We start from the raw sequence: 24393 nt of genomic DNA, 5'->3' as shown, positions 1-24393 counted from the left end.
ATTTCAACAAATTACTAGTTCTGCTTGTGTTACTGCAGCTCTCAGACCCTGTGGCACCTCGTTCCAGATCACAGGAAACAGCGATACATGTTCCCAAACTTTGAGAAAGCTCTGAACGTTCCCACACAGCTTCCTGCCCTTTAATCTAGTTTCTGAATATTCTGGTTCTTTTCCTTCTTTGTATATTCTTCTAGTCGAAGAAGCCACTTTGCCCAGTACTGGGAGCAGAGCTCTGCGTCCATGAAATGTGGGTGGGCAGGGGACCCGTCTTTGTAGGCAACCACGATCAAGCCGCACTGAACCTAGGAAGGAACACAGGGCAATTCCAGCATCTCCACAGTAGCAACAGAGTTGAGGTCCATTTCCTTCTTACTCCAGGGCACACTCAGAACAGAACAATCTACAGTAACAGCTCCCAACTCAATTTCTAAGGCGGGTGGATGAAAGACTGCCCCAGGATACACAAGAACACAAAGATGACAGTTAAGATGCTGAAGAATGGACTGTGATCGTTAAAGATTAACAACAACAAAAAGCCCAGGAAGAGGGGGAAAGTGCTTTCTGAAGTGGTAGAAGGACAGCAACAGAGTAAGCAGTGGGTTACAAACAGAATAAAACCCTAAGGAGGGAAGGAGCTATAACCCAGCATCGAGCAAAGCTTTAAGTAAGCGGAGGCTCCGCGTCCTGACCTGAAAGCTGTAGTTGATGTCATGGTTTATGGCACCAACATACGCCACGACTTGCAGCGGGTTGTCAAATGTATTTTGGATGAAAGGCTTTCGCTTCTCCGATGTCTTCCAATCAATCACACACAGCTTGCCCCTAAAGAGAAACCAAAGGAAGCCCTTGAAGGTAATAGTGCACACTAAAACGTTATTAGGCTAAGCCTCTTCTTACACAGTTTGCTACTTGTCACCCAATGACTGTTGCTTCTATTCCCCACATTCCAAGAAGTCGGCTCTCCTGAGCTTTACTTAGGGTTGAAGAGGTGTGACGTTCTCTTTCCTTTGAGCCCCTCATTCAGGTCAGCCACAAGGTATGACGGAAGATGCTTCCTAAGTGCACCCATGGGAGCTGCAGGTGCGGGCCCAGGTGCGAGTGCTGGGAAACAACTCCTCCAGCACAAGCTTCTAAACTTTCTAGATGTTCCTTTGGACCTCCATGGTTTAACAGTTGACAAGGGAATTGAAACTATTATTATCTTAGTTGATTTGGCTTCAAACGTCTATCAGAATGAACCACAACAGACCAGTAGCAAAGTCCCCATCGTAAAGGACTAAGCATCGTGGTGCCTCAGAAACCAAAGCTGGAGTTCAAATCCATCAACACTTAACAGGCACCAACTATATGCAGAAATATAAATAAGAAGACCTGGTCCCTGTCCTAAAAGTTTACACACAGGGTAGGGATATTACTATTAGGGATATTGGGAAAATAGAAAAATTCCTGCCACTTTTTTTAAGTTAAATAACCAGTACATCCCCCACCCCCACCCCATCCCGGTGGACTTTTACACTTGCCAAGCACAGATGTCAAAAGGGCTGCAGGGTGGGTGCACTGAGAACCGGTGATTCTCAAAGGGCTCTATCTGCTCACTTCAGCTTCAAAACCAGCAGTGTAGAGGGAGATCTGCACAGAGCTACCTTCCTGTCACCGTAGCACTAGATTACAACTTATGCAAGGTATTTATAAAATCTATAAAGTCTAGAATAGCACCGTCTAAAGAAATAAAATGCGAGCTACACACATTATTTAAAATTTTCTAGTAGCTACATCCAAAAAGAAAAAAAAAAGATGAAATTTTAATATTTTATTTACCCCAACGTATCCAAAATATCATTTCAATATATAATTAATATTAAAAAGTTATTAATGAGATATTTTACATTCTCTTTTGTACAAAGTCATTGAAATCTAGTTTGTCTATTTACAGCATACCTCTGTTTGGACTGGCCACAGTCACGTGCTTAATGATGGCCTTTTATGGCTAAAGGCTACTCTACTGGACTGTGCAGGTACAGAGGTAACATGTCATCTTTATAACTGTTTTCTATTGCTGTAGAGCTTGACAATCTATGCAAATGAAGAGAGGGCCCCAGCATCCCCAGGGCACTACCATTCCCAGTTCTCTCTCTTGAAAAAAATCAAAACACCCTACAGTAAAGACTTCTGCCACGTACCACTGTTTCTAGCAATGTACTATAACTTGTAGAACTTAATAACATGGAAAAAACTTAGTAGTATAAACCCAAATTAAAATTGTAATGAGACAGTCCACAAATAGCTCTTTAACAAATAAAAAGAGCTAATTTATTTTGCTCAGCCTAATTTATTTTGAAATGCAGGCTGAAATGACAAAACAGTGTTAAAACGCATGTTCCCTGTGGCCCCGCAATTTCCCTTTTAGGTCTGTACCATAGAGCAACGGTTTGCTATCCTGGGTGCAAGTGACACATGCCTGGAAAATTTAAGAAGTATTCATGCCCAGGCCTACTTCAGATCAACGGAATTTATCCAAACCTCACATATCATTCACCAAAACAAACAAACCAACGAACCCGTGCGCCTGCCAAGAGAAACTCACGACAGAATAGGAGGAGACACGGTCATTGCTGTAGTTTGTAACTGAAAAACTAGAATAACCTGAGTGCTCCCAACAGGGAACTGGATATGGTTCATTCATACCTAACAGCAGTTAAAAAGAGAATAGGATCAAGAGAGAATAGGATCAAAATAATGTTGCTAACATTTACTGAGTAGATAGTGTGCATTTTAAGTACCGTACAGGGAATGTCTCATTTAACGTCTATAACAAACCTATGAGGTAGGTACTATTATTTGCCCTATTTTACAGATAAACAAATTGAGGTACAGAGAAGCCAAAGCCAAGTAAGTAGCCCAGGGTTAAGAAGAAAAGCCAGAAACCAAACTCAGGCAGCCTGTCTCCAGAGCCCAGTAACTTTTAACTAGAGTTCCAAGGGTTTCACTCACAGATTTTCCCCTTATCCTGTTGTATCGCTCATATGCTTTTTTCTTTCCTTTTTTTTTTTTTTGGGAATAGGGGTATCTGCAGGTTATATCTACCCTTGAAATCAGGAGTAAGTGGTGAAAACAGGAACAAAGCAGCAATTTAAAAGCCACGGGAAGCTTTATTAAGCTCAGAGTTCCTATCCATGTCAAACACAGCCTGGAAGCCAGGCAAAGAGTTGACTTTCAGGGCCAACAGATCAAGGTGCTATTTTTAGGGAAACAGGAAAGAAAATGCAGGAATCAAATTGGATCTCACGGCTGGTACTTTGCTAGGGGTGGGTGGGGGGAGGGGAGGGGAACATGCTGGAAAAAAGGCCATCTTAGGGATACTGGAAAGTTGTACCTTTTCTCCACGAAACACTTTGACTTCGGAATGTAGATAGATTTACAAGGATGAGATGGCTCTTACCTGATGTGACTTTACAGAGGCCACACCTTGAAGCAGGAATTAAAAGGAAAAACTAGCATTGGAAGGGAACCATGTGTCCCACCCAGAATGAATTCACCTCCACACTTGATGTAAAAAATTGAATACTTACTGATAATCAGCTACACAGTCCAGCAGACCTACATACTTTAGGGTCTCATGTTTAACAGCGCTTTCCAGAGCCTGCACTCCACTGACATCTCTCAGAACATGCTGGATACTTTGGATGTAGCCGGATTTGAGAAGATTTTCATCAGGCTCTTTTAAGTTCCCCTGGGGTGACAGTATGCTTTCCAAGGCTTCATGAAACTGTTTCCCTTGTAAAAACATGTCTGAAAAGAAAATCAGGGGAAAAGGAAAACAACAGCAATAACAAAAAAACCCCCAAACAAAGCTAATACTAACGAACAGATACTCTGTAAAACTCTCAACAATCAAATTAAAAATTACATGAGTTACCTTTAAGTGACAACCCCTAAGACACCATATTTCAGCCTCTTGTGAAATACACTAAGAATGCACTTTGAAAACAAAAGGGACTAGTAGAGCTTAGATAATAAAATAGATTAAAATGAAGTATTTCTAGTAGCATTAGGTCAAAGCTAGAATTGAAGATCTGGGCTTACAGGACCACACCTAGTGAATTCACACAGAATTTAAGTGTGAATTTAAGTGTCCGTTTAATTTAGGTAACCAGTAAGTTAACTAGCTGTGATAAATATTAGGGAACTGTGCTTGTTTACAGTTCTTTTTACAACCAAATCTTAATTATGAACATAGGTGGAGGCATCCTTTTACCAACAGGCTTAGTGACTGGCAAAGAGTGAAAATCAAGGCACACACAAATTAATGTTGTGGGATTTGGGGCAGAGAGGAGGAAAATATATGACATTTTTCTCCTGCACTTTCTTTTAGGGCAAGAACAGCCTACGACAGTGGCTCTGTCCTGAATTTTTTTTCCTCGTACACTTTTTTTTTTTGGCCTCCATGTAGCATGTGGGTTCTTGGTTCCCTGACCAGCGATCAAACCCGTGCTCCTTGCAATGGAAGTGTGGAGTCTTAACCACTGGACCACCAGGGAAGTCCCTTCTCATACACTTTTAAGAAAAGAGGACACAAACATATTCAACAAATGCAAGAAACACTACATATTCACTTGACTTTTGATAAGGGAAGGAGAGAAAGAAAGAAAAAGAGGGTATTGCTGTGCTAAGCAGTGGCCTTGACGCTTTCAAACTGTTAACTTTCAAACACAACAACCTGGCAAGATAAGATCATCACCCCCCATTTTAATGAAGAAGGCCTAGGCAGTGCTGTTAATTTGCCTCAAAGCAAAATGCTGGCCTGGGGCCTGGCACCAGAGCCTAAGGTCATTCTGGTCCCTGACACAGCAGAGTGAGAGATGAAAAATCAGGAAGATACACACAGAAACAGAGCAGGAAATATACATGCTTGGAGACAGACCCACAGAAAATGAGGAAAACCATCTCATCTAATGAGGTAATGTCAAACCATATTACCTTTGTCAAGTATTTTTTACAAAGATTTTGAAAGGTCAGTTCTACCATTGGCAAAAAGTGGAATTGCTTCAGGGAAATTACTTGGAAAGTGAAGTGAAATTCAACTGAGGAAATAAGTTATTCTACTCCAAATTTACTTGGCTTAATTGGACTTATTAGCACATAAAAGGCCTACAAATTTAAGCCTTATGGAATTAAAACCTAGGGAAAAGAAGAGCAGTATTTATGTACAGACTAGTTTTACTGAAGCAGAACACAAACATATTAAAAACATGAAGGAAAAAAATTTGTTTATCAACAGCCAAGCAAATAGACAACTCATTCCCCACTGCAGTCTTAACCCCAGGGAGGTCTTCATATTTAAGGGGCAACAAACATGGGATCTGGGTTACAGAATCCCTTAGGATTGTAAAGCTGAGAACGTTAAACGTGATTAAACTTGTGAAAATAAATCTTAAAAGATTCAAGAGTTATCGCAGATAGCATCAAGTCAGAGTAATTCACTCAATTAAAGGAATAAAAGTGAAATGTTTTCAAGTCCCAGTAAATAAAACGTATTAAAAAAAAAACACATGAGTTTCCTATATTCTGACTGACAGCGTGGATATTTTAGAATTTAAAGTCAGTGTAGGACTTCCCTGGTGGCGCAGTGGTTAAGAATTCGCCTGCCAACGCAGGGAACATAGGTTCGAGCCCTGGCCGGGGAAGATCCCACATGCTGTAGAGCAACGAAGCCCGTGCGCCACAACTACTGAGCCTTTGCTCTAGAGCCCTCAAGCCACAACTACTGAGCCCACGTGCTACAACTACTGAAGCCTGTGTGCCTAGAGCCCGTGATTCACAACAAGAGAAGCCACTGCAATGAGAAGCCCGCGCACCGCAATGAAGAGTAGCCCCCGCACACCGCAACTAGAGAAAGCCCGCGCGCAGCAATGAAGACCCAACGCAGCCAAAAGTAAATAAAATAAATTTATATAAAAATAAAAGGCAATTAGCTCCTGCATATAGTCCTTGCCCCAGGGAGCCAAGGAATTTACATGGGGCTCCGGCCTTGACCATTTTTGCCATGTCCAAGTGCCACCTAAATACTTTTTTCTTTAAAACACGTGACCACAGGTTTAATGTGTTATGCATACACACAGGTTTTTTCTAAGATGCCTCAAAATAAGTGCATTGCTCTTAAATTAAAAATTAAAGTTCTTGTGTACCACGAGGGGTACATGTACTGCTCTCTGGGAAGCATGGCCTAAGGAATGCTCAGTGTAAAACTTAGCTTCAACAACTATAATCCTGATGGGGGACCAGCTAATTCTCCTGTACCATTGGTCTTTTCTTTCATCTTGCTTTTGAATGGAATCTATTTTAAGAAAGCTATTCTCTTCACTTGTCTAAGAAGTTAGTGAGTTAGGAGTTGAAGGCTGATGTTTATCAATTCAGTTCCTAATGAAGAACATCCGATAATCTCAATTTACTAAGACCTAAATACAGATCACATGTTCTGGCTTTTTGCCCATCTTTAAATTTATGAGTCAGTCTCTGCTGATAAGCAGGGCAAGGGGGTATTTACTAGATTCTGAACAGAATGCCTAGCAAACAACTAGAATTCCATTATGAAGCGATTGTCCCATAATCAAACGAAACAGGCAATTCTAATACTTAAGTTTGTACCTTATAAAATAAATGAATTTCATACATCTTTAGTCAAAGTACTTGATCTCTGTGCTTCAATTTTATCTGTGAAATGGGGATAATAGTATCTGTGCTTCATAGAGTTGTCATGAGGATTAAATGAGTTAATATATAAAAAATGCTGTTAATACTAATTATCATTTGAAAGTAGTTCCTCGCTAGTTAACGTTAGAAAAAGAACAACTCATCCTTTTGACACTGGTGCTCTGTATTCTGGAAAACATAATAACCATACAGAATCAGGATTAAGAAAATTACTTGAAGTATATTCTGCAAAGCCATCCTCTCCCAGTTCCAGAATCATCCGACGTTTCCACCTCTCCAAACAGGAAATCTGTTCTGAGGTCATGGTCTGCTGAAGGATTCGGGTCACACTTGGTATCGTATTCCTTTGCAAAGGGATTTTCAAAGGAATTGTAGGATCATTTGTTGCATTTGGTTTTCCGCTTTTCTCTGGATTGAAGAGAGGACACCAGTTTCGTGGAACTCCTGCTTCTTCTTGCTTTGGGGCCTTACACTTCCTCACAGGTCCATAGAGTAAAGCATCTTCCTCAAACAAAGACTGTGGCGCCTGAGCATGGCCTCTGAATGACAAGACAGACCTTACTAAATCAGAGTACTTTTCTTGGTCCACTTCTTCGTAAGGGTTCACTTTTTTCTTCCGGCCACACAAATAAGAGGAAGTGGAGAAGACCACACGGGGGGCTGGTTCTACAGAAAACCCCTTTGAACTTTTAAGCTGCCTGCAGATGGTCTGAAATACCTTCATCTTCAGATTTTTTTCACTTCCCTCTAGTCTACTTGTAATGTCGAGGACCTTTTTAATTTTCGCTTTCCTATCAAAGAGAAAAGTGGTATTAGATATCAAATGTGTTAAATATTTGAACCATCAAAGCGAAAGCTGCAACAGTATGATATTGCACATTAAAATTGTATTCGGTACGCTTTTTCGACATGTTTAACAGAGGAAAACAAACCTAACTCCATACTGAATCTATTACTTTAGCTCTAACCTTTGTGCCCTGTTGCAGGGGGCTTAGTCTTTTCGGCTCTGCACCTTTTGGAAAAGTACGTTGCCTATAGCCTGAAATACACAGGAGAACCCATTCTCAAGGCTCTGACCTTTAAAGGTATTAACACTTTTCCAATCATATAGAGATTAAAAAGTTGCAGAACAGAAAATAACGATCTTGTTGCAGGTATATAGGAACACTGTGACCAGACCTGCGTGGACAGCTGTAAGAACAAAGGATTCTGGCACCAAGAAGTGGGCAACAAGCAGCCACACCCCCTCCCCTTTTAGTATAAAAGAAGCCTTAACTCTAACTGGGGAAGATAGTTCTTTGGGACATAAGTCCACCATCTTCTCTGGCTGCTGGCTTTCTGAATAAGGTCTCTATACTTTACCCTAACAGCTCATCTGTCAATTTATTGGCTTGTCCTGCAGCCGAGCTTGGACTCAGTAATACTCGGACAAAACTATTTCTAAAGGACCGGCACCTGTTAAACGTGAACTAGACAGCTTGGGGCCACATGTCCCCAGCTATGGAGCCATGTGCCGGCCACGAAGGTAGGCGTGTGTGAGACAAAGAAACACAGGACGCTCGAGGAGCGGCGACAGTTAACAGTGCCTCCACTCATCCCTAAACACCAGATTCTCTGCTACGTATCCTGCGTGGAGAGTTCTCATCTAACCCCTCACACCCTCCAAGGTGGGCACCACTGCGACCCGGCCCGCTCAAGACGCGGCACTCGCGCTCCTGAAGGGTCCCCATTGACCTGCCGGCTAGAGGCCATCAGCAAGGCCCACCGCCCAATCTCCGCTCCGGCGGAGGCGCAGCCCCAGGGGGGACAGGACGGCGGCGGCCCCTCGGGCGGGCGTCAGAGTTAGGGAGGGCCGGCAGGGGAGGTACCTCGGAAGCCGGCGCGCTCTGCTAGCTCCAGGGCGCGACAATCCCGCGAGCAGGTACTTTGGTCAGTCCCGCGCTTTGCTCCAGACTTAGGCCCCGCCCCAGGCACGGCGGCCCCAGCATACACTGCGGTGCTCACGCCCCACCCCTAGCCCCTCGTGCACCTCAGTGGACACTCGAGCGATCCGTGGGGAGACCCTCCCCGCACGCAGAAGCGCGGGCGCCTCCAAATCTCGCCTTCTCTCTCTCTCACGAGATTTCGTTTACGTCAGAGCTCGTCGCCATCTTGGACTCTGACTGAATAATAAATTCCGTCCCTCCAAGAGCGCGCAGCCTTTCTTGAGAAGAGCCTCGTTGGGAGAGTGTCAGGGGCACCGCGTCCCCGTGGCGGCCGGTGGTCGGCGGCTTCTGCGTGGCTCGGAGCGAGGGTAGGCCCCGCGTAGCTTCTTTGCCCGGCTCCAAGATGGACGGCAGCGGGGACGGGGGAGGCCGCCCTGGGGGAGCACGTGGGGCGCCGCTCGCCTTTCCTGGGGCTGCTGGGACGGTGGAGGAGTCGCGAGGCCTCCCGCCGCCGTCGGGCAGAGAGGCTGGCGGAGGCGGGGCCGCGGCCGCCCTCGAGACGAGCCCTGGCGGCGGCGGCGGCCCAGCCTCTTCTCTCCTCGCACAGCCAGGCGGCCACGCTCGAGGCCCGCGTCGCCATGGCCGCGGTTCCCGAGTTGCTGCAGCAGCAGGAGGAGGACCGCAGCAAGGTGAGGCCCTGGCCGCCCTCGGCCCCCGGGCCGGGAGGCCCCGGCGGTCACCCAGACTCCCACGCTCTTTGCCGTGGTTCCCGGGGGGGGCTCGCGGGGCAGGGGCCGGAGACGCGGGAGCGCGCGCTCGGCGTGGAAAGTTGCTAAAACTTCTCGGGGGAGACCGCGCGGTGCACGCGTGACCCGCTTTGCAGCAAACGACGGAGCTCGAAACCGCACCCCAGCCCCTCCAAAATACTGGGGAGATTCAGTCCAGTCAGGTATCGAGAGTGTCTCTTGCAACTTCATAAGCGCTCAGTGCGCCGCTCCGGGAGGGAGTGCTGTCATTTTTAGGAGGTGCTCAAATAGTTGAACTTAAGTTTCGCTCTTAAGATTTGCGTGTTGATGTCAGGTACCCCCATGCCGCTTGGATCTTGAGGTCTAAAAGGTGACTAATGCAGTCAATTTATGTCACCATAACCAATTGAAGATTGAGGTAAGCCTCCACTTTGATTCGTCCTTTGCTTATAAGTTAGTTTGAAATATACAGGGGTTGGTATGAGCCGCAACGTTTTGTGCAGAATCGTCAACAGAAACGTTTTTCTAACAGAAAATCAAAATAACTAATCTAGAAATTCGAGGCGCTCTGACATTTAAGTAACGTGGAAGGCATCTCTTAAGAAATCAAAGGCATTTTTGATCCACAGCTCTTTGGAGAGAGCTTTTCATCTAGTGGTGCCAAAGGTCGCACACGGCTGCGGGATTGTTCAGCAAGGGGGCCACTGCTGTATTAGTTACTGAAATGAAGCGTGAGGATAGGGTCTTGGTTGGGGTATTTTTATTTCAAAGTGGAAAGAAGTAATTTTTTTTTCCTTCCCTAAAGCCGGAAGTGGGAACTTGAGAACCATCTTTCTAGAACATTCCAAAGGTAGTTTTCTCTCTAGACGTTTAGATGGCTGAATAGAAATTTGGGTAGATGGATTCCCCTCCCCATCCCCTACCTTCCATCTTCTTTCTTGGTCCAGAATTTATTTTAGACAGCTGTTTAAAACTTCAACCGACCTTCCTATTTGTTAGTATAGTATACCTATGGTTGGTTTTTAAAATAACTTCCCCACCATTCTGATCCTTGAGCAAAAGAGGATTCTGAAGGCTGTTTCCTGCCTCCTGGTTTTAGTGACTACAGGAAAGGATTATATAGAATTTTCTTCCTGGTTTTCTTTTAATTGCAGAAATAAGGAAATAGTAAACTTAATAAAATATTACTGTAACACGTGGCTTCATTTTACTTCCTGGTATCCGATACTAGTCCTGGCATGTGGATCAAGTCTAGATGATTTTTACTGTTCACCAAAGGGGAGATTGGGACAAGAGTGGAATAACAGGAGGGCAAATCTTGGGCAAACTGTTCTCTTGCTGTAATTCAACTTTGTTAGTTAACAAATATTTTACGTTTTTGCTGAAAATGTAAGTTTAAACTTTCTGATTGCTTTGGAATTTCCATGAGGATAGGGGTTCTTGAGGTTTAGACCTGCTAATAAGGCAGGGAACATAATTAATTCTTGAGGATTTTGAGTGCTCCTGCAGAACTTTTGGCTAGTTCAGCAAAACAGGAGTACTGGCCTATATCCGGTAGCCTGGCACTTCCATTTAGTCATATCCTTTTGAGCTGAAGGTGTTGATTTGTCTCCTTTCCCAGAAAGCAGTTGCATGATTAATTTGTTCTTTTTTTTGTTTTTTTTTTTGTTTGTTTGTTTGTTTTTTTTGCGGTACGCGGGCCTCTCACCGTTGCGGAGCACAGGCTCCGGACGCGCAGGCTCAGCAGCCATGGCTCACGGGCCCAGCCGCTCCGCGGCACGTGGGATCTTCCCGGACCGGGGCACGAACCCGTGTCCCCTGCATTGGCAGGCGGACTCCCAACCACTGCGCCACCAGGGAAACCCGATTAATTTGTTCTTTAACTAGTCCTCTACTGATGGGAAAGATGGTGTTCTGGTCTTTAAATTTAGAAAAGTAAGGTTTTGCTAAGTCGAGCCCCTGAGAAATTTAACTGAACCTTTAACACCATTAGGCCGCATCTTCACGATAAAGAAACTGGTGTAGTGCAGTCCCCGCCCTGCCTCGCGCACTGGCTGCATCAACATTCTAAGGTGTCTGGAGTTTTTAAAGGTTGGGGGGAGAAATGGAGATTATGCAGAACCTTGTTCCCATAAGATATTTACCCAGGCTTCCTGTTTGCCAAAAGGTCCTTTAAACAGTGGGCAGCGCGTTTAGGCTCCCACTCACAGACTCAGTGTATGTCTATTGTGATGAGTCTTGGTCCTGTTAGTCTTGCCAACCTACGGCAAATGGAGTGCGAGTCCTGATTGTCTCCTGGGATTTTTATTATTCTTAACTTGTTAGTGGACTGAAGCAAATGATCACACAGGAGAATCTGTAAGGGCCCTCCCCAGCCTAGTGCTGTTACTTTCACCTTAACTTTCACTAGTTGGTTACATGGGCTTTGGGTAGACAGTGTTTCCTTCCCAGAGCCAGTCATTAATGTTTTACATTTATGCTGCTGCTCTGGTTTGCAGATTGTTAACTGGTGTGGAAGTTGTCTCTAGGGACACCACTCTCCACCAGCTTAGATGAAGAGTGTTAAAATTTATGTTAGTATAGGAACAGTCCTGAATTTTCACCAATACTGCAGCAAGTCCAGAGTAACTGATTCTTGTGGACTGAAGTTTTGTACTATGTTTATGGCTTGACTTCTTAAATTCGGGAAGTGTGGCTTCTCAAAGCTGCCCAAGCCTTAGTTCTGGATCAGTAACTTGCAGACAGTGTCTTAAGATCCCCATTTGTGAATACTACTATAGCAGGTCATGATCTGCCCACTTTTTTTTTGGCTGTAGGAAGAAATGGCTTAGGGCAACTATGAGAGAATTTTCTGGATTCTGAGATCCAAATTCTCATTTGCTATGAGACGTAGTAAGTGACTAACATCTAATGTAGAGCTTCAGTTTAAACCAGGGTTTCTTAACCTGAGCATTACCGATTGACATTCTGGGCTTGATAATTTTTTGTTGTGGGGAATTGTCCTTCCTGCATATTGTAGCAGTATTCCTGGCCTTTATTGGGTGCCTGTAGCTCTCTTCCCTTCATCAGTGACAGTCAAAAATAAATGCAGACACTGTCAAATGTCCCTTGGTTGAGAATCACCAATTTAAACTTTCTAAAATGGTGTGATATGGGTGGGTCAGATCGTTGACTATCTTTGGTAGAATTAGCCTTCCCCCCAGTATTGAGGAGCCTTACCAAAAAATGGTAAAGGGTTCTGGGCAGTTGAGAGTTACAAACTCTGCTGTGTTTACCATGTTGGAGTTCACTGCCCCCTTTGGACAGTGGAAACCTGAGGCTCGGATGCCACAGTACTCACAAAGCATTGTGGTGCAGAATTGAAGATCACTGAGAAATGTGCTACAGGGTGGAACTTGGTTTAAAAATCCTGCTTTTTTGCTCTGTTGTCCTGATTGCTTGAGGATATTAGGATGTACTTCTGTAGGTCAGTAGTACCACTGGCCAGTGGTGAAAGGCACATATAGTGAAGTTAGGTTGTATTTAGGGAAACAACCTTTTAATAAACCCAGTTATTCAGAGAAAAGTATTTTTGCGCTTTATAAGTTCTGCCTTTTATTTTTGAAATAGTGAAGGGATAGTGGGAAATCTTGTCTTGCATGAATAGCAAATTTGTTTTTTACAGGTTCAAATTGAGAAGGTTCTCTACATCTTTACATGAGAAACTAGCTCCCCCCCCAAAAGAAAAAAAAAGATACTTCACCTCCAACACCTGTATATTTTCTGATTGGCCATTGAGTTAACTCTTAAGAAGAGAGATTTCCCCCTGAAAGGGGGATATGGAATTTCTCAACTGTTTCATACCCCAAAGGCAAACCGTAAATACACAGGGAGGAGTGAAGTTGTAGTTTGAGGTTCAGGAGAGACTGAACTTTAGTTTAGAGATTGGGTTCTTGGCTTGACTCCCCCGCTTCCTTTTAGAAATTTGGTGTAACTTTTTCAGGCACTGCTATATGGTCTGGAGAGAAAAGTGTAGTTTTCTCAAAATAGTTGCTTATGTTAATCTGTGGTATGCGTTATCTGCCAGAAGAGTTTATGGTTTACTTGTTTTTGAGGGGCAGGTCCCTAAGCCTTTGGGTCTAGTTAGTGTAAATGGTGAGGAGCACAAATGCAAATGTCACCAGCCTTAAGGCTTTCACCTGATCTTTAATGAAGAGCAGTACAAAGCTTACATGTTGTGCTAGTGGGGACCAGGTATCTGGTGAGGGATGAAGGGCTGAAATATTTATATCTGAAAGATCTGCGAAATGTGTGGTGCCTCTGACTAGCGTACAAGGAATCCCACCAGGAAGCAGGCAAGCTTTTCTTCTCTCCACGCTGCCATTTGTATCTTTAACTCATGATACAAGCTCAAGCTCAGCTCCATCCACGTTGCTGAATCATCCTTGTTGGTGAAGGTAAATTTTATTCTCAAATCTTTTTCTATTTCATCTTGGGTTGATCATAAAGTAAGACTGCTTTGTAGTAAGGAGCCGTGGACTTGATAGACCAGGAATTTTTGGGAGACTTGATGAAATCTAGTAGTAGGTGAAGGGCTTTAGCTTTGAATGGAGGAAATTAGTTTTTTGTCTGTGGCAGCTTCTTCCTCTGTAGCAGTGGTATGTTGATTCCCAATAGAATTTCTGTGCTAGATCATTATAGATCATGTGGTTAAGCGTTTCACTTTGTGAACTCCTGAAAATAATCCAGGTATCTTGCAATTAGATGGATTGTAATTAGATGAATTTCACAATGAATTTTATTTTAGCCAATAATTCAACTTAATTTCTTTCTGGTTCCACGTTGGGATTCCACTGGCTCGTGGGCTTGCAGCCTTGTGAAATGATGATTCAGTTTATCCATTCGCTGAGTGCGCTGCACTGACCTTCTTCGAAGCCTGGATTTCTGTTCTAGGAGCTCTGGGCTGCGTAGCCTCCAAATGCCCTGCAGTCTGCAGTGTTCTACTGTGGACAGCTTGTGTGTTGGTGGACTGCCGGTAAGAATGGTTGGTGTCAGCAGGGATGGGTCCCTGTGGGTCTCATCTCACCAAGATGAGTGGTGGAAATCTGATCACTTGCTGCAGCTCTTTATCTAGTTGTTAAGCTTGTGGCTAGTTTCCATAACTATTATCTATGTTAGTAGACTGAGATCTAGAAGTCTTTGGTTCTGTTGTCCTTGAGGACTATGATATGATACTGGCAGGCCTGAATTATAGGAAGGGGGGAGCCAGTGGTGGGGGGGGAGATGAACACATACCTGTAAAAGCAGCTCATGTATTGCACAGTCAGTTCAATTGTTTTTCATGCACCAGTGCCTCAGGGATAAGTGGGATAGAACACAGACAAGTTTTGGTTACCTTTAGGGTGGGAGAAAATAGTGAGAAATAATTCAGTACCATTACAGTATTTGAGCCATAAGGAGGGGTTCGGAGAAAGATACAGTATGAGAATTTCTTACAGAGCACTTCCTTCCTGTGAGCTGAAACAGTAACAAAGTAATATATGTTTCGTAAGTATGTATCATTTGAGTCAGTTTTCAGAAATTACTGCAAATCCAGTGTGTCTGCCGCAGAGCATTTTTGGTTTTATTTCCTCACTAGTGAGTATTGGATTAGGCAAGGTATCCGTACCTGTCTAGCTGAAATATGGCCTGGTTGTTTCTTGCCTGTTCTGACTCCATGCTGTTTACAGACCATTCAAAGATTATTTGTCATATTGGCCCTCTCCCTGGTAGGGGTCTTTTACCTTAGCCATTGGGTGAAGGGAAAGCAAAGCAGAATCCTTAGGAGAGAAACAGTTTGAAGGAGAGGCACACTGATGTAGCATGTGCTGGTTAAGTACATTTCTGCTTCGGTACTGGAGAATGGAAAGTCATTTCAGTGTATACATGCAGGCTTTTCTTCTATCTGCAGTAGTTTCCTTGCAACATTCAAATTAAGATGGAAATATAGGGGCTGGCATATTCAATTTCTTGCATGTATACAAAACTGGTTAGACTTAAGTGGCTATTCAACTAGACGCCATTCTAGCAGATCAGAGTGACTGTGGAGATGATTTCTTCCCATTGTGTTTGTCATTTGGCTATATGGCAGTAATGTAAACTGGAGTCTGCAGCTGCCATAACATTTTTTATACTTTACGTATCTTCTTCTGTGGGTTCTGAATTTCTGAATCTGGCTTTCTGTGTCGTCCAGCCACAGAGGTGCTCTTTGCCATCTGTGTGCCACTTAACCTTTTGAAGAGGAGGCTTTGCAATGGCGTTAAATTAAAGTTGTGTACCAAAGTGAGTCATAAGTGAGATCTGGACCAAAAGTGGTCCTTAGCAGCTCAGAGCTTTGCAGATCTGTCCTGTGGCCAGTGTCAGGTGCCCCAGCTGGGAGGCTGATGAACAAGTGAGGGAATGCACAGGGATTGATTTAGTTTTTCTCCTTTTCAGCTCTCTTACCAAGCCTTCAGATTTCTTAAAACAGTTAAAATTTTGTTTTCTAAATGAAGCGATGCTTGTTTACCCCCTTTTCTTCTCACAAAGATCACTGTAATCCTTACTGTAAGGATTAGTCTGATAAGGAAGTATATTGGGGACTGAAACTCCATCTAAAAGTTGGAGTATGTGATGTAGTGGTTTCTGTGGAAATCTACAAAAGAAAGTCTGTTTTAAAACAACATTGCGCATTGGAGAATAAATGTGTTTTAAATTTGATTCTCACCAGTGACCTAAGGGAATGGGAAAGGGAAAGTTAACGTGCCTAAGGTTAGACTCTGTTCTGAAGCCTGCCTCTCCTGCCTGCCTCTCCTCGCTGCTTTAAACAGCTGTCCCAGTCGTTTTGACACCTGTGGCCCAGGTCAGACAGTGTTGGCCAACAGGGCTAAGGCAGCACTCTGGGCACTTACTTAGGCTAGGGGGCAGAGATGGTGAGTGGGCGAAAGTGTATGGAGGCGTGTCACTCACTCGCTGTACCCTCCACCCTGTTGATTATTTAGCAAGTACTGTGCCGTGGGGCTATGGAGTGTTGGTTCTGTTGACCAAGCAGAAAAAGGAATGCTGAGCTTTTAATCACAGTTGATGCTTCCGGAGTGAGGAGACAGTGCTGACTTAGAAGGTTTCACAACTTTTTACTCCTTGGTGATTTATGGGCTTCATTATCTGGAGGGTTATCTTGCTACAATACAAGAAAGTTCCTTTGACTTGTGAATAGGGATCATTTGAGTTGGTGATGGTCTGCATACTCAGAATTTTGCCACCATCCTTTTTCAGACAATTCTTTGAGGCCCAAACGCAGACTTTTTCGTGTTATCTGTTGTGGATTTCTTTTTTTTTTTTTTTAATTGTTTTGTTTTCGTGGTGGGGTGGGAGTGTTTATCATGTCAGGTGGTGGGATTGTTGAGTCCCTTCCTAGGGTGGTATATTTAGGCAAAAGTGATTACTGCTGGAGAAGCTGGGTGCTTGGCATCTTGTTATAGTGCACAGTCTTTCCAAACCTCTAGTGGTTTTTGTTATTTTGTGTTCTCATCACACTCTTAGACTAAAAAACAAAATATCTTTGCTGACAAGAAGATAGTAACACAGTGAATAACCTGGGCTGTTACTTCTGTATGGTTGGAGGTGTGGGAAAGAGGTGGCATCTGATGTTCGCTGGTGAAGTCCATTGCTGCTTTGACTGGTGCTTCAATGAGCCCCGTTTACTAGATTACATTCCCCTTGGGTCTTCTAACCCTAATTCCCAAGGCAGTCCTTGTGGTGCTCGCAGGCTCACTGGGCTGGGAGTGAGCTAAAATGGAATTGACAGTATGTTCAGAAATTGAGAGACTGCTGGAAACCAGGATTTGTGACCTCGTTGGGAAATGGAATCTCAGGAAACATGGCTGTTGTTGCTGAACTCAGGGAAATGCACCTTAGACACGGTCCCTGGGCCGGCCCCATCTTTCCACCAGTAACCTGACCTACTTTATTCGTGTACTGACTCTTGACGCGTACAAACATGAGATCAGTGGGGTGGCCAGTATTCTCTGCAGTCAAATTTAGTGTATATTTTGAGGTCTTTTTGAATGCTGCATTTGCCCAGTGGTAAATTATCAGAAGGAAGGAAGCTTTTATCAGAAATATGTCAGAGAGTCACAGCTGTGATAAAATGAAGTATCCCTGACCTTGAAGCTTTATCTTTCTTTGCAGAGATTTCATAAATGGACATGTGAAAATTAAGCCAAACAAGCAAATATTTCATAGGAGTCATCACGAGTTCACTTGGAAGATGTATTTAGGTTGATATGTAAGGAACTGTTAAGTATATTGTGATCTTAAAATACTTGATGTTAAAAATCAAGTTCTGGTGGCAAGAACGTGAGCCTTAGTTCTTAGAGGAAAGCCATTGTTCTAAGGGCTCACTCTGGTTTTTGCAATTAAAATTTTTTTCTTGGTCACAGTGCTGAAGGAAAAAGGGAAGTACTGACAGTTTCTGAGATACTACAAAGGAGAGAGAAGTAATCCATGTGTTCTTAGAGAATATGTTTAATCTTTTCATACCTAATAGAACCAGTTTTTCTATTTTCAGAAGTTCATCAGTCTTTGGTCTTTTTATTTTGAAGAAAGGAATTCAAAGGGAAATTTAAAGGGAAATACTCAGGATTCCCTGTTCTCTCATCCTCTTAACTCCAGTCTTCACTTGGCATTTTCCTTAATAGTCTAGAGGGTTCTGGCAACTTTAGCACTAGTTTACAGTTGGGGGCTGGGGGAAGGATGAGATGTTTAATCCCTGCAATCTCTTATTTGTGTCAGGCCTTCAGATCCACTGTCAGCTTGTCTGTCTTAAGAATGAAAGAAATTATCATATTTTAGACTCAGTAGGAAAGCTTTTTTTTTTAAGCAAGACCATTTTAACCACTTTTTCCTAACAGTCCACTTCTTCCAAGAATTCTTTTTAAACAGTCAAAACTGGAGTTGGATATTATTTTCCTCTGAGTTTCCAACTAACAAAAATCATTTACTTTTGTTTCCAGGGCAGTGCTCACACTTCTTCCTTATGTGTAATCGCAGTAGAATTCTGATAATTAAGGCCTTTGTTGGTTTTTACAATTCACTTCTTGTGTCTAGATTTCGCATCTCCTTGCAGTCCCTGAATATCAATAGGTCCACTCTTGAGTGGGTTTTTATCTCTCCACGCAAGATCCCATACCACCTGACTGTTCTCTGTACTTCCAAGTTTTCCCAGCCTCTAACTTTCAGATATACGTACAGTCTGTTAACGCCTCTTGAATATTCTTGTAATTTGGGCATTTATGTAAGAAGTTCAAGATTTCGTTTTATCCAGTTGAAGCCTTCTTATTCTTAGTACAGTTCTTCAATTATTTGGTTAAATGTATTTTTCATGTACACATAAAGTATGTAATGTACATGATATTAGAATTATATAGTTGCTTTGTTTAGATTACAGGAATTCACTGGACCCACCCATGCATTTAAGAGCAGGTTTCCCCACAGTTTCAAATACTATCTCAACTTTGTTCTAAAATAGAACAATAGAAGTCTTGTATAGACTGCTTTTTAATTACTAGCTCCCCATTTTTGGAAGGATACTTTTTAGGACTAAAATGAACTTGAGACTAATAGCCAAAAAATGTATTTCAGCTGAGATCTGTGTCAGTGGACCTGAATGTTGATCCCTCGCTTCAGATTGACATACCTGATGCACTCAGTGAGAGGGATAAAGTCAAATTTACGGTGCACACCAAGGTAAGTGACAGAATGACTTCAGTAATAAAAACAGTGCCAGGTTGCAGCCTTGTTATTCACAGTGGGTGTGAGAAGAGACCTAGTGACCTGAGTGCAGTGTGGCACTCCTGCTAAGTGAGGCCCCTCCCTCTACTTGCTCCTAGTAAGCATCAGATGAGTGCTCTTCTTACAGCATTTTCTACTGTGGTGGAGCCCTGGGGCTGTGGGCTTTGCTGGTGTTTAGTGTGGCTTGTGCTCTGCTCCGTGGGGAAGCAAACCAGGCAGAGTGACAGAGCTGGAGCCACCTGCCACAGAACTCCACCTTTGTTTGTAATTTGCGTGCGTGGGAAGTGCTTGCTTTTCCCATATTTACTAAGTTCTTGGCCGTCACCCCACCTATTATGATTCAGAAGAGGTTTTTTTCTTCCAGATTTTTAAAAAAATTTACTTTGAAGTATAACTGATTTATAATGTTGTGTTAATTTTTCTCCAGATTTTTCATTTGACAAAAGCAATATGCCAATCTGTGAAAAATATAGAAAGTTTAATTCCTTGGGATCTTTTCAGGAACATTTTTAGCCTCCTTTCTCCTTCCATACTAGTTAAAATATATTGAGTGCTTGTCTTATGCCAGGCACTTTTGTAAAGGGTTTACATGGGCTTAATTTTCTCTTTCTAACAATCTTATGGTATTCTGTTATCCCCATCTTACAGGTGAGGAACTGAGGTACAGGTTTAAATGAAGTAAATGGCTGAGGCACAATTTGAGTCAGGAAGTTTGAAGCTAGAGCTCTTGGTTTATGCCATCTCCAGCATAATATTGGTAATATGTTGTCTATGAGGTCCTCTCCCATGAGGTTTTCTCTGTGTACCTTGGTGGCTTGGTGGTATTAACATACCTGTCACTCAGGCAGCGTGAGGCCTACGTGATTATATCTGTTTGAGTTGACCTGAAAGGTGGAGTTTTGTGACTAGAATTCCGTAAAGAACGTGTTGAATCTTAGCTTTGTTCTTTATTGGATCTCATTAAAAAACTGGATGTTCTATTATGCAGAATTTTCCCATAGTGCACTGCATGAAACCCAAGCCACTTTATCTGAAAATAGTAGTTAACAGTCACTTCTTTTTTCTTTACAGACCACGCTGCCCACGTTTCAGAGCCCAGAGTTTTCTGTTACAAGGCAACATGAAGACTTTGTGTGGCTACATGACACTCTTATTGAAACTACAGACTACGCTGGGCTTATTGTAAGTACATTTTGGGTAATCAGATAATTACTGAAGCCAATTTCTTCTACCTTGCTGTTCATTTTGTTTTGAGAGACTTTTACCCACTTTTATTTATAATAGATTGTGAAAATAGTCTGATTTCATTTGTCAACTAGAGTATGTGTTAGCTATTACTGGTAAAATCTAAAGTATGTGAAAATAGCGTTTTAGCTGTAAGATGAAGCATAGTCTTATATTCTGTACAATAAAAGAGAGTAAGCAGTTTCATGGTGTAAAGTCTTGTCTACCTTTGGGTTTAGCATTTCTCTGGCATTTCCTTTCAGCCATCAAGTGGAATTGATCTCTGCTGGTGGTAGTGTATGCTGGGTTTCTCAGGTGTGTTCTGCTGAAGGCGTAAAGGGGGCAGTTGTCTTTGTGCTTGGCCCTTGAGAGTTAATGCGTGGCTCTGGGAAGAGACTTAGCTGATTTTATTTATTTTTATTTTTTGGCTGCACTGTGCAGCGCGCAGGATCTTAGTTCCCCAACCAGGGATTGAACCCGCGCCCTCGGCAGTGAAAGCGCAGAGTCCTAACCGCTGGACTGCCAGGGAAGTCCCTTAGCCGATTTTAAAGGAGAGAGAAACATGGCTTTTCCTGCCAGGCCAGCTGAAGAATCTGGCCAAATAGTTAAACAAAATCAGTACTGAAGCTTATGTTTAAGAATGTCCACACAAAATTAGAATCTTTTATCCTCTGGAATAAATTCCTTTATAAATCCAGAGATTATTATCTTCATCGTACTTCATTGGCTTCATTTTAGCATTGATTGTAATATATAAATTAAACTGACAGTTGAAGCAGGATAAACTGTCATACCTACCAACTGTCCAATGATTAACCGAACAAATGATTGCAGTCAAAGTGAGTGCCCATTGTAGGGGACACTTCTTTTAAATGGCCGAAAGAAATAAGGTTAAGAGAAAAGTGCAAGTTGATTTTCAGGCAGCCCCACTGGGCTCCCTGCCTCCTGTGCACAGGCACTGAGTTGCACATATCGGGGGCAAGAACCCTCACGAGTTACTGCCTTGACTGCAGATTCCGCCCGCGCCTGCAAAGCCTGACTTCGACGGCCCTCGAGAGAAGATGCAGAAACTGGGAGAGGGTGAAGGGTCTATGACCAAAGAAGAATTTGCCAAGATGAAGCAAGAGCTGGAAGCGTAAGTGCATTTTCTTGATGGGGGCTCTACCCTTTGAGAATAAAAGTGGTGATGTGTGCAGAAACGAGAATCTGACAGCTAATTTCAGTTAATTAGTTACCTGGCTATTGTCTTCTCAAACCACATTTTGCAGAGTGTGGGTGAAGGGGCCTGGTCTTTGTACTTTAGACATTGATTCCCTGGGGACTGCTGACGCTGAGTAGATGGTGGTTCTATCTGTAGACCATGCTTGTCATGGAGTGTTGGTCTGGCATAAAGTGAAGAACTAAACGTTTGTCTTTATATATAAACAAGTCTTCAGGCTGTGATAATGTACAAAACTTTCTTCCCTTAAGTTTGTTTACTGGAAGTATGGTTGAAACTAGATGGCAGTGAGTGCTGCTACAAAGAAGCATTCTAAGAATAGCCACAGCTATGGCTCTTTTAATCTGGTTGTAATTCTTTCAAAGAAAAATGGATTCTTTATTCTGTATCATAGTTGGAGGTTTGCATACAGTTTCTTATGACGCCCTCCTTGCACTTCTTTCTATTGGCTCCCTCCCTTCTTCGGGGTCCATCTCAGCAAGTCTCTTCAGCATGCTGCCACAGGCCCATTAGCCTGGTACCCCGTGGACAGCTCTGAGGATAGAGCGCTGAACACAACAGACAAGTTCCTACTGTTGGGAAGTTTAGAGTCATCTCTAGTGTGTAGATTAAGATGAAGCCACTTAGTAGTTTCTGATGGTTCCAGGCTTTGTTAGACTCACTGCTGTGTACATGGCTGCAAAATTAAAGGGTTTTCATGGTTATAAAGAAGCCAGTGTTTTGTGCTTAAGTACATGTGGGTTTGGGCTTCACAGATGTACCCTATCAACTCTGGTTATATCGCTTCCCCTTTCGGTGGCTGTTCCACAGATTCCAAAACGAGAACTGCCTTATTACCTAGTTGGATGCTACATTATACCAAGCTGCTTTGGGTCCAGTTGAGGTGTTCTGCATGGCTGCAGGAGCAGCACAGTGAGGTCCCAGGGAGCAGTGTTGGGTGGTCAGCTGAGCTGAGGCCTTGTGCGCTTCTCTTCCAGTGAGTATCTCGCGGTCTTCAAGAAGACTGTGTCTTCCCATGAAGTCTTTCTTCAGCGGCTCTCCTCTCACCCTGTTCTCAGTAAAGATCGCAACTTTCACATTTTCCTGGAATATGATCAAGATGTAAGGCATTTTTATTCCATTTCCATGATCCAGTTAAAATGTACAAAGAATATACTTGATATATTTTCTGAAAAATTGACTTTCAAGGTTGAGTTTCTTATCAACACAACAGAAACCTTTCTTAGATGCTCCTTCCCTTGCCTACCTCCCCCAGGGCAATAGATCCAATGTGTAAGGCATTTTTATAAAATGTTGCATGTAAATATTTTGACCTTTTCCCCCTCAGTTAAGCTTGGGATTATTCAAAATAATTTAAGTTGATCCACATTTGTTTTATTCATTGAAAGAGAGACATATGCTTGCTTTTTTACAAAAATACGTTACATTTCTTGCTGTTTAATATGTATGAGGCAAGCCCTGACCTAGACATTTCCTCAGGTCTTCTAACCAGTGAATAATCAGCATAACAGCACAGTAATTCTATCAAGAATTTAAAGGCACTAAGACTTGATATTGATACCTAGATAGTTTTTCACAATATCTCCTAAGTCACACTTTTAGAATTACAACCTGTGCTTAGATTTAGCTGTTTATTTGATATTTTAGATCTGTTGTTAACGATGGAATTAGAGGTATCTTAAGTGTATACTTATACTAGTAAACAGTTACTTGGAATGTGTTCAGGACTTGATGGGAAATATATGTACCGTTAACTGTTTTGGATTTCTCCTTAGCTAAGTGTTAGGCGGAAAAATACCAAAGAGATGTTTGGTGGCTTTTTCAAAAGTGTGGTGAAAAGTGCTGATGAAGTTCTTTTTTCAGGAGTTAAGGTAAGTGGCCTTTAGCTATTTGAGAAAATTCTTCTCTTTGTGTGAATAGGTGACCTTTTGTTTCTTCAGAATAGATATTTGTGAAACAAACGGTATTAGCTTCTCAAAAATGTAAATAATTTTTTTCAAATTTGGTTATTTTTATCTACTCATTGAATTTTCACTTATTTTCCAAAAATACTCTGTTCTTTCCCAGGAGAAGGGATAAGAACCTTTCCACACTTAAATCTTCATTTTCTCCTTTTCTGTAAGGAGAGGTTACTCAGTTATTTTTTTAAAAAAATAAGCTACAAGACCAGTATTTCATGCTATTCTCCAGAATTGCACTGCCCCCTGGTAGCCCCAGCCTCAGGTGGCAGTAGAGCACTTGACAGATGCAGTTGGCTGGTGTAATAAAGGAACTGAATTTTATATTTTGTTTACATGCTGGATTTCAAGGACTTGATAGGGAGAAGGAACCATAAAATATGGGTTTTACCTGTTTCTTTTTATAATGTGGTTACTACAAAAGTTTTAAGCGGCACGTGTAGCTCACATGTTTCTATTGGACAGTGCTGTTCTAGAACATCAAATAAATGTACAAGTTTCTCACTAGCCTTGTAGGTGTGGTTTATTTCTTCACTCCTCAGCGCCCCTCCCTTCTACCATAACAGTTACTGTCTGGTGTCTGACTTTGCCACTTCAGGGCTTGAGTAGGGAGCCCAGGGTGTAGGTGCTGAGAAAGACAGGGCGTTGTCAGAAATGTGGAAGCTCTGGGGCTGTCTCTGGCACAGCTGAAGGTGTGCTGTCCCCACGCATTGCGGGGGCGTTTGGCATCCCTGGTCAGTGCCCACCAGATGCCAGCATTGCCTCCCAGTCTGGAACCGAACACATTTGGCAGGTGCAGGTATCCGAGGCGAGGGAGCCAC

General features: G+C 42.8%; 2 protein-coding genes and 1 non-coding gene across 6 annotated transcripts in view; 2 read left to right on the top strand and 1 right to left on the bottom strand.

Moving 5' to 3' along the window:
• MGME1 (mitochondrial genome maintenance exonuclease 1) lies at nt 1-9037 on the bottom strand. The gene is made up of 5 exons (XM_030872421.3): nt 8580-9037; nt 6925-7502; nt 3570-3789; nt 690-822; nt 1-302 (listed from the first exon to the last, which is right to left on the bottom strand). The coding sequence occupies exons 2-5, from the start codon at nt 7433-7435 to the stop codon at nt 141-143; spliced, it is 1026 nt and encodes a 341-aa protein (XP_030728281.1). The 5' UTR covers nt 7436-7502; nt 8580-9037; the 3' UTR covers nt 1-140.
• Nucleotides 8853-24393, top strand: part of SNX5 (sorting nexin 5) — a 28413-nt gene continuing 12872 nt past the window's right edge. For 3 of the 4 annotated variants that reach the window (XM_030872406.2, XM_030872416.3, XM_030872413.3), the window contains exons 1-6: nt 9118-9325; nt 19022-19126; nt 20243-20353; nt 21409-21530; nt 22592-22715; nt 23390-23485. In XM_030872406.2, coding sequence (XP_030728266.1) covers nt 9275-9325; nt 19022-19126; nt 20243-20353; nt 21409-21530; nt 22592-22715; nt 23390-23485 — 609 coding nt within the window. In that variant the 5' untranslated portion in view covers nt 9118-9274. Of the gene's footprint in view, nt 9005-9117; nt 9326-19021; nt 19127-20242; nt 20354-21408; nt 21531-22591; nt 22716-23389; nt 23486-24393 lie in introns of those variants that run through there. The other variant, XM_070043796.1, reaches the window with a different exon arrangement.
• LOC115861663 (small nucleolar RNA SNORD17) lies at nt 14238-14474 on the top strand. The gene has a single exon (XR_004042850.1). It is a non-coding gene; the product is annotated as a small nucleolar RNA SNORD17 (small nucleolar RNA).

The sequence above is a fragment of the Globicephala melas genome, chromosome 15, assembly GCF_963455315.2.
Source record: "Globicephala melas chromosome 15, mGloMel1.2, whole genome shotgun sequence".
Taxonomy (NCBI): domain Eukaryota; kingdom Metazoa; phylum Chordata; class Mammalia; order Artiodactyla; family Delphinidae; genus Globicephala; species Globicephala melas.
Note: the sequence above shows the minus strand (reverse complement) of the source record. Positions and strands in the feature narration are given on the sequence as shown.

Bases quoted from the DNA above. Each gene is read 5' to 3' on its own strand.
- MGME1 (XM_030872421.3), bottom strand. From the start codon at position 7,435: ATGAAGGTATTTCAGACCATCTGCAGGCAGCTTAAAAGTTCAAAGGGG. The intron at 823-3,569 runs GTAAGTATTCAA...GTTTCTCTTTAG, and splicing joins GACTGTGTAGCTGATTATCA to GGGCAAGCTGTGTGTGATTG. The intron at 303-689 runs GTCAGGACGCGG...GTTCCTTCCTAG, and splicing joins ACATCAACTACAGCTTTCAG to GTTCAGTGCGGCTTGATCGT.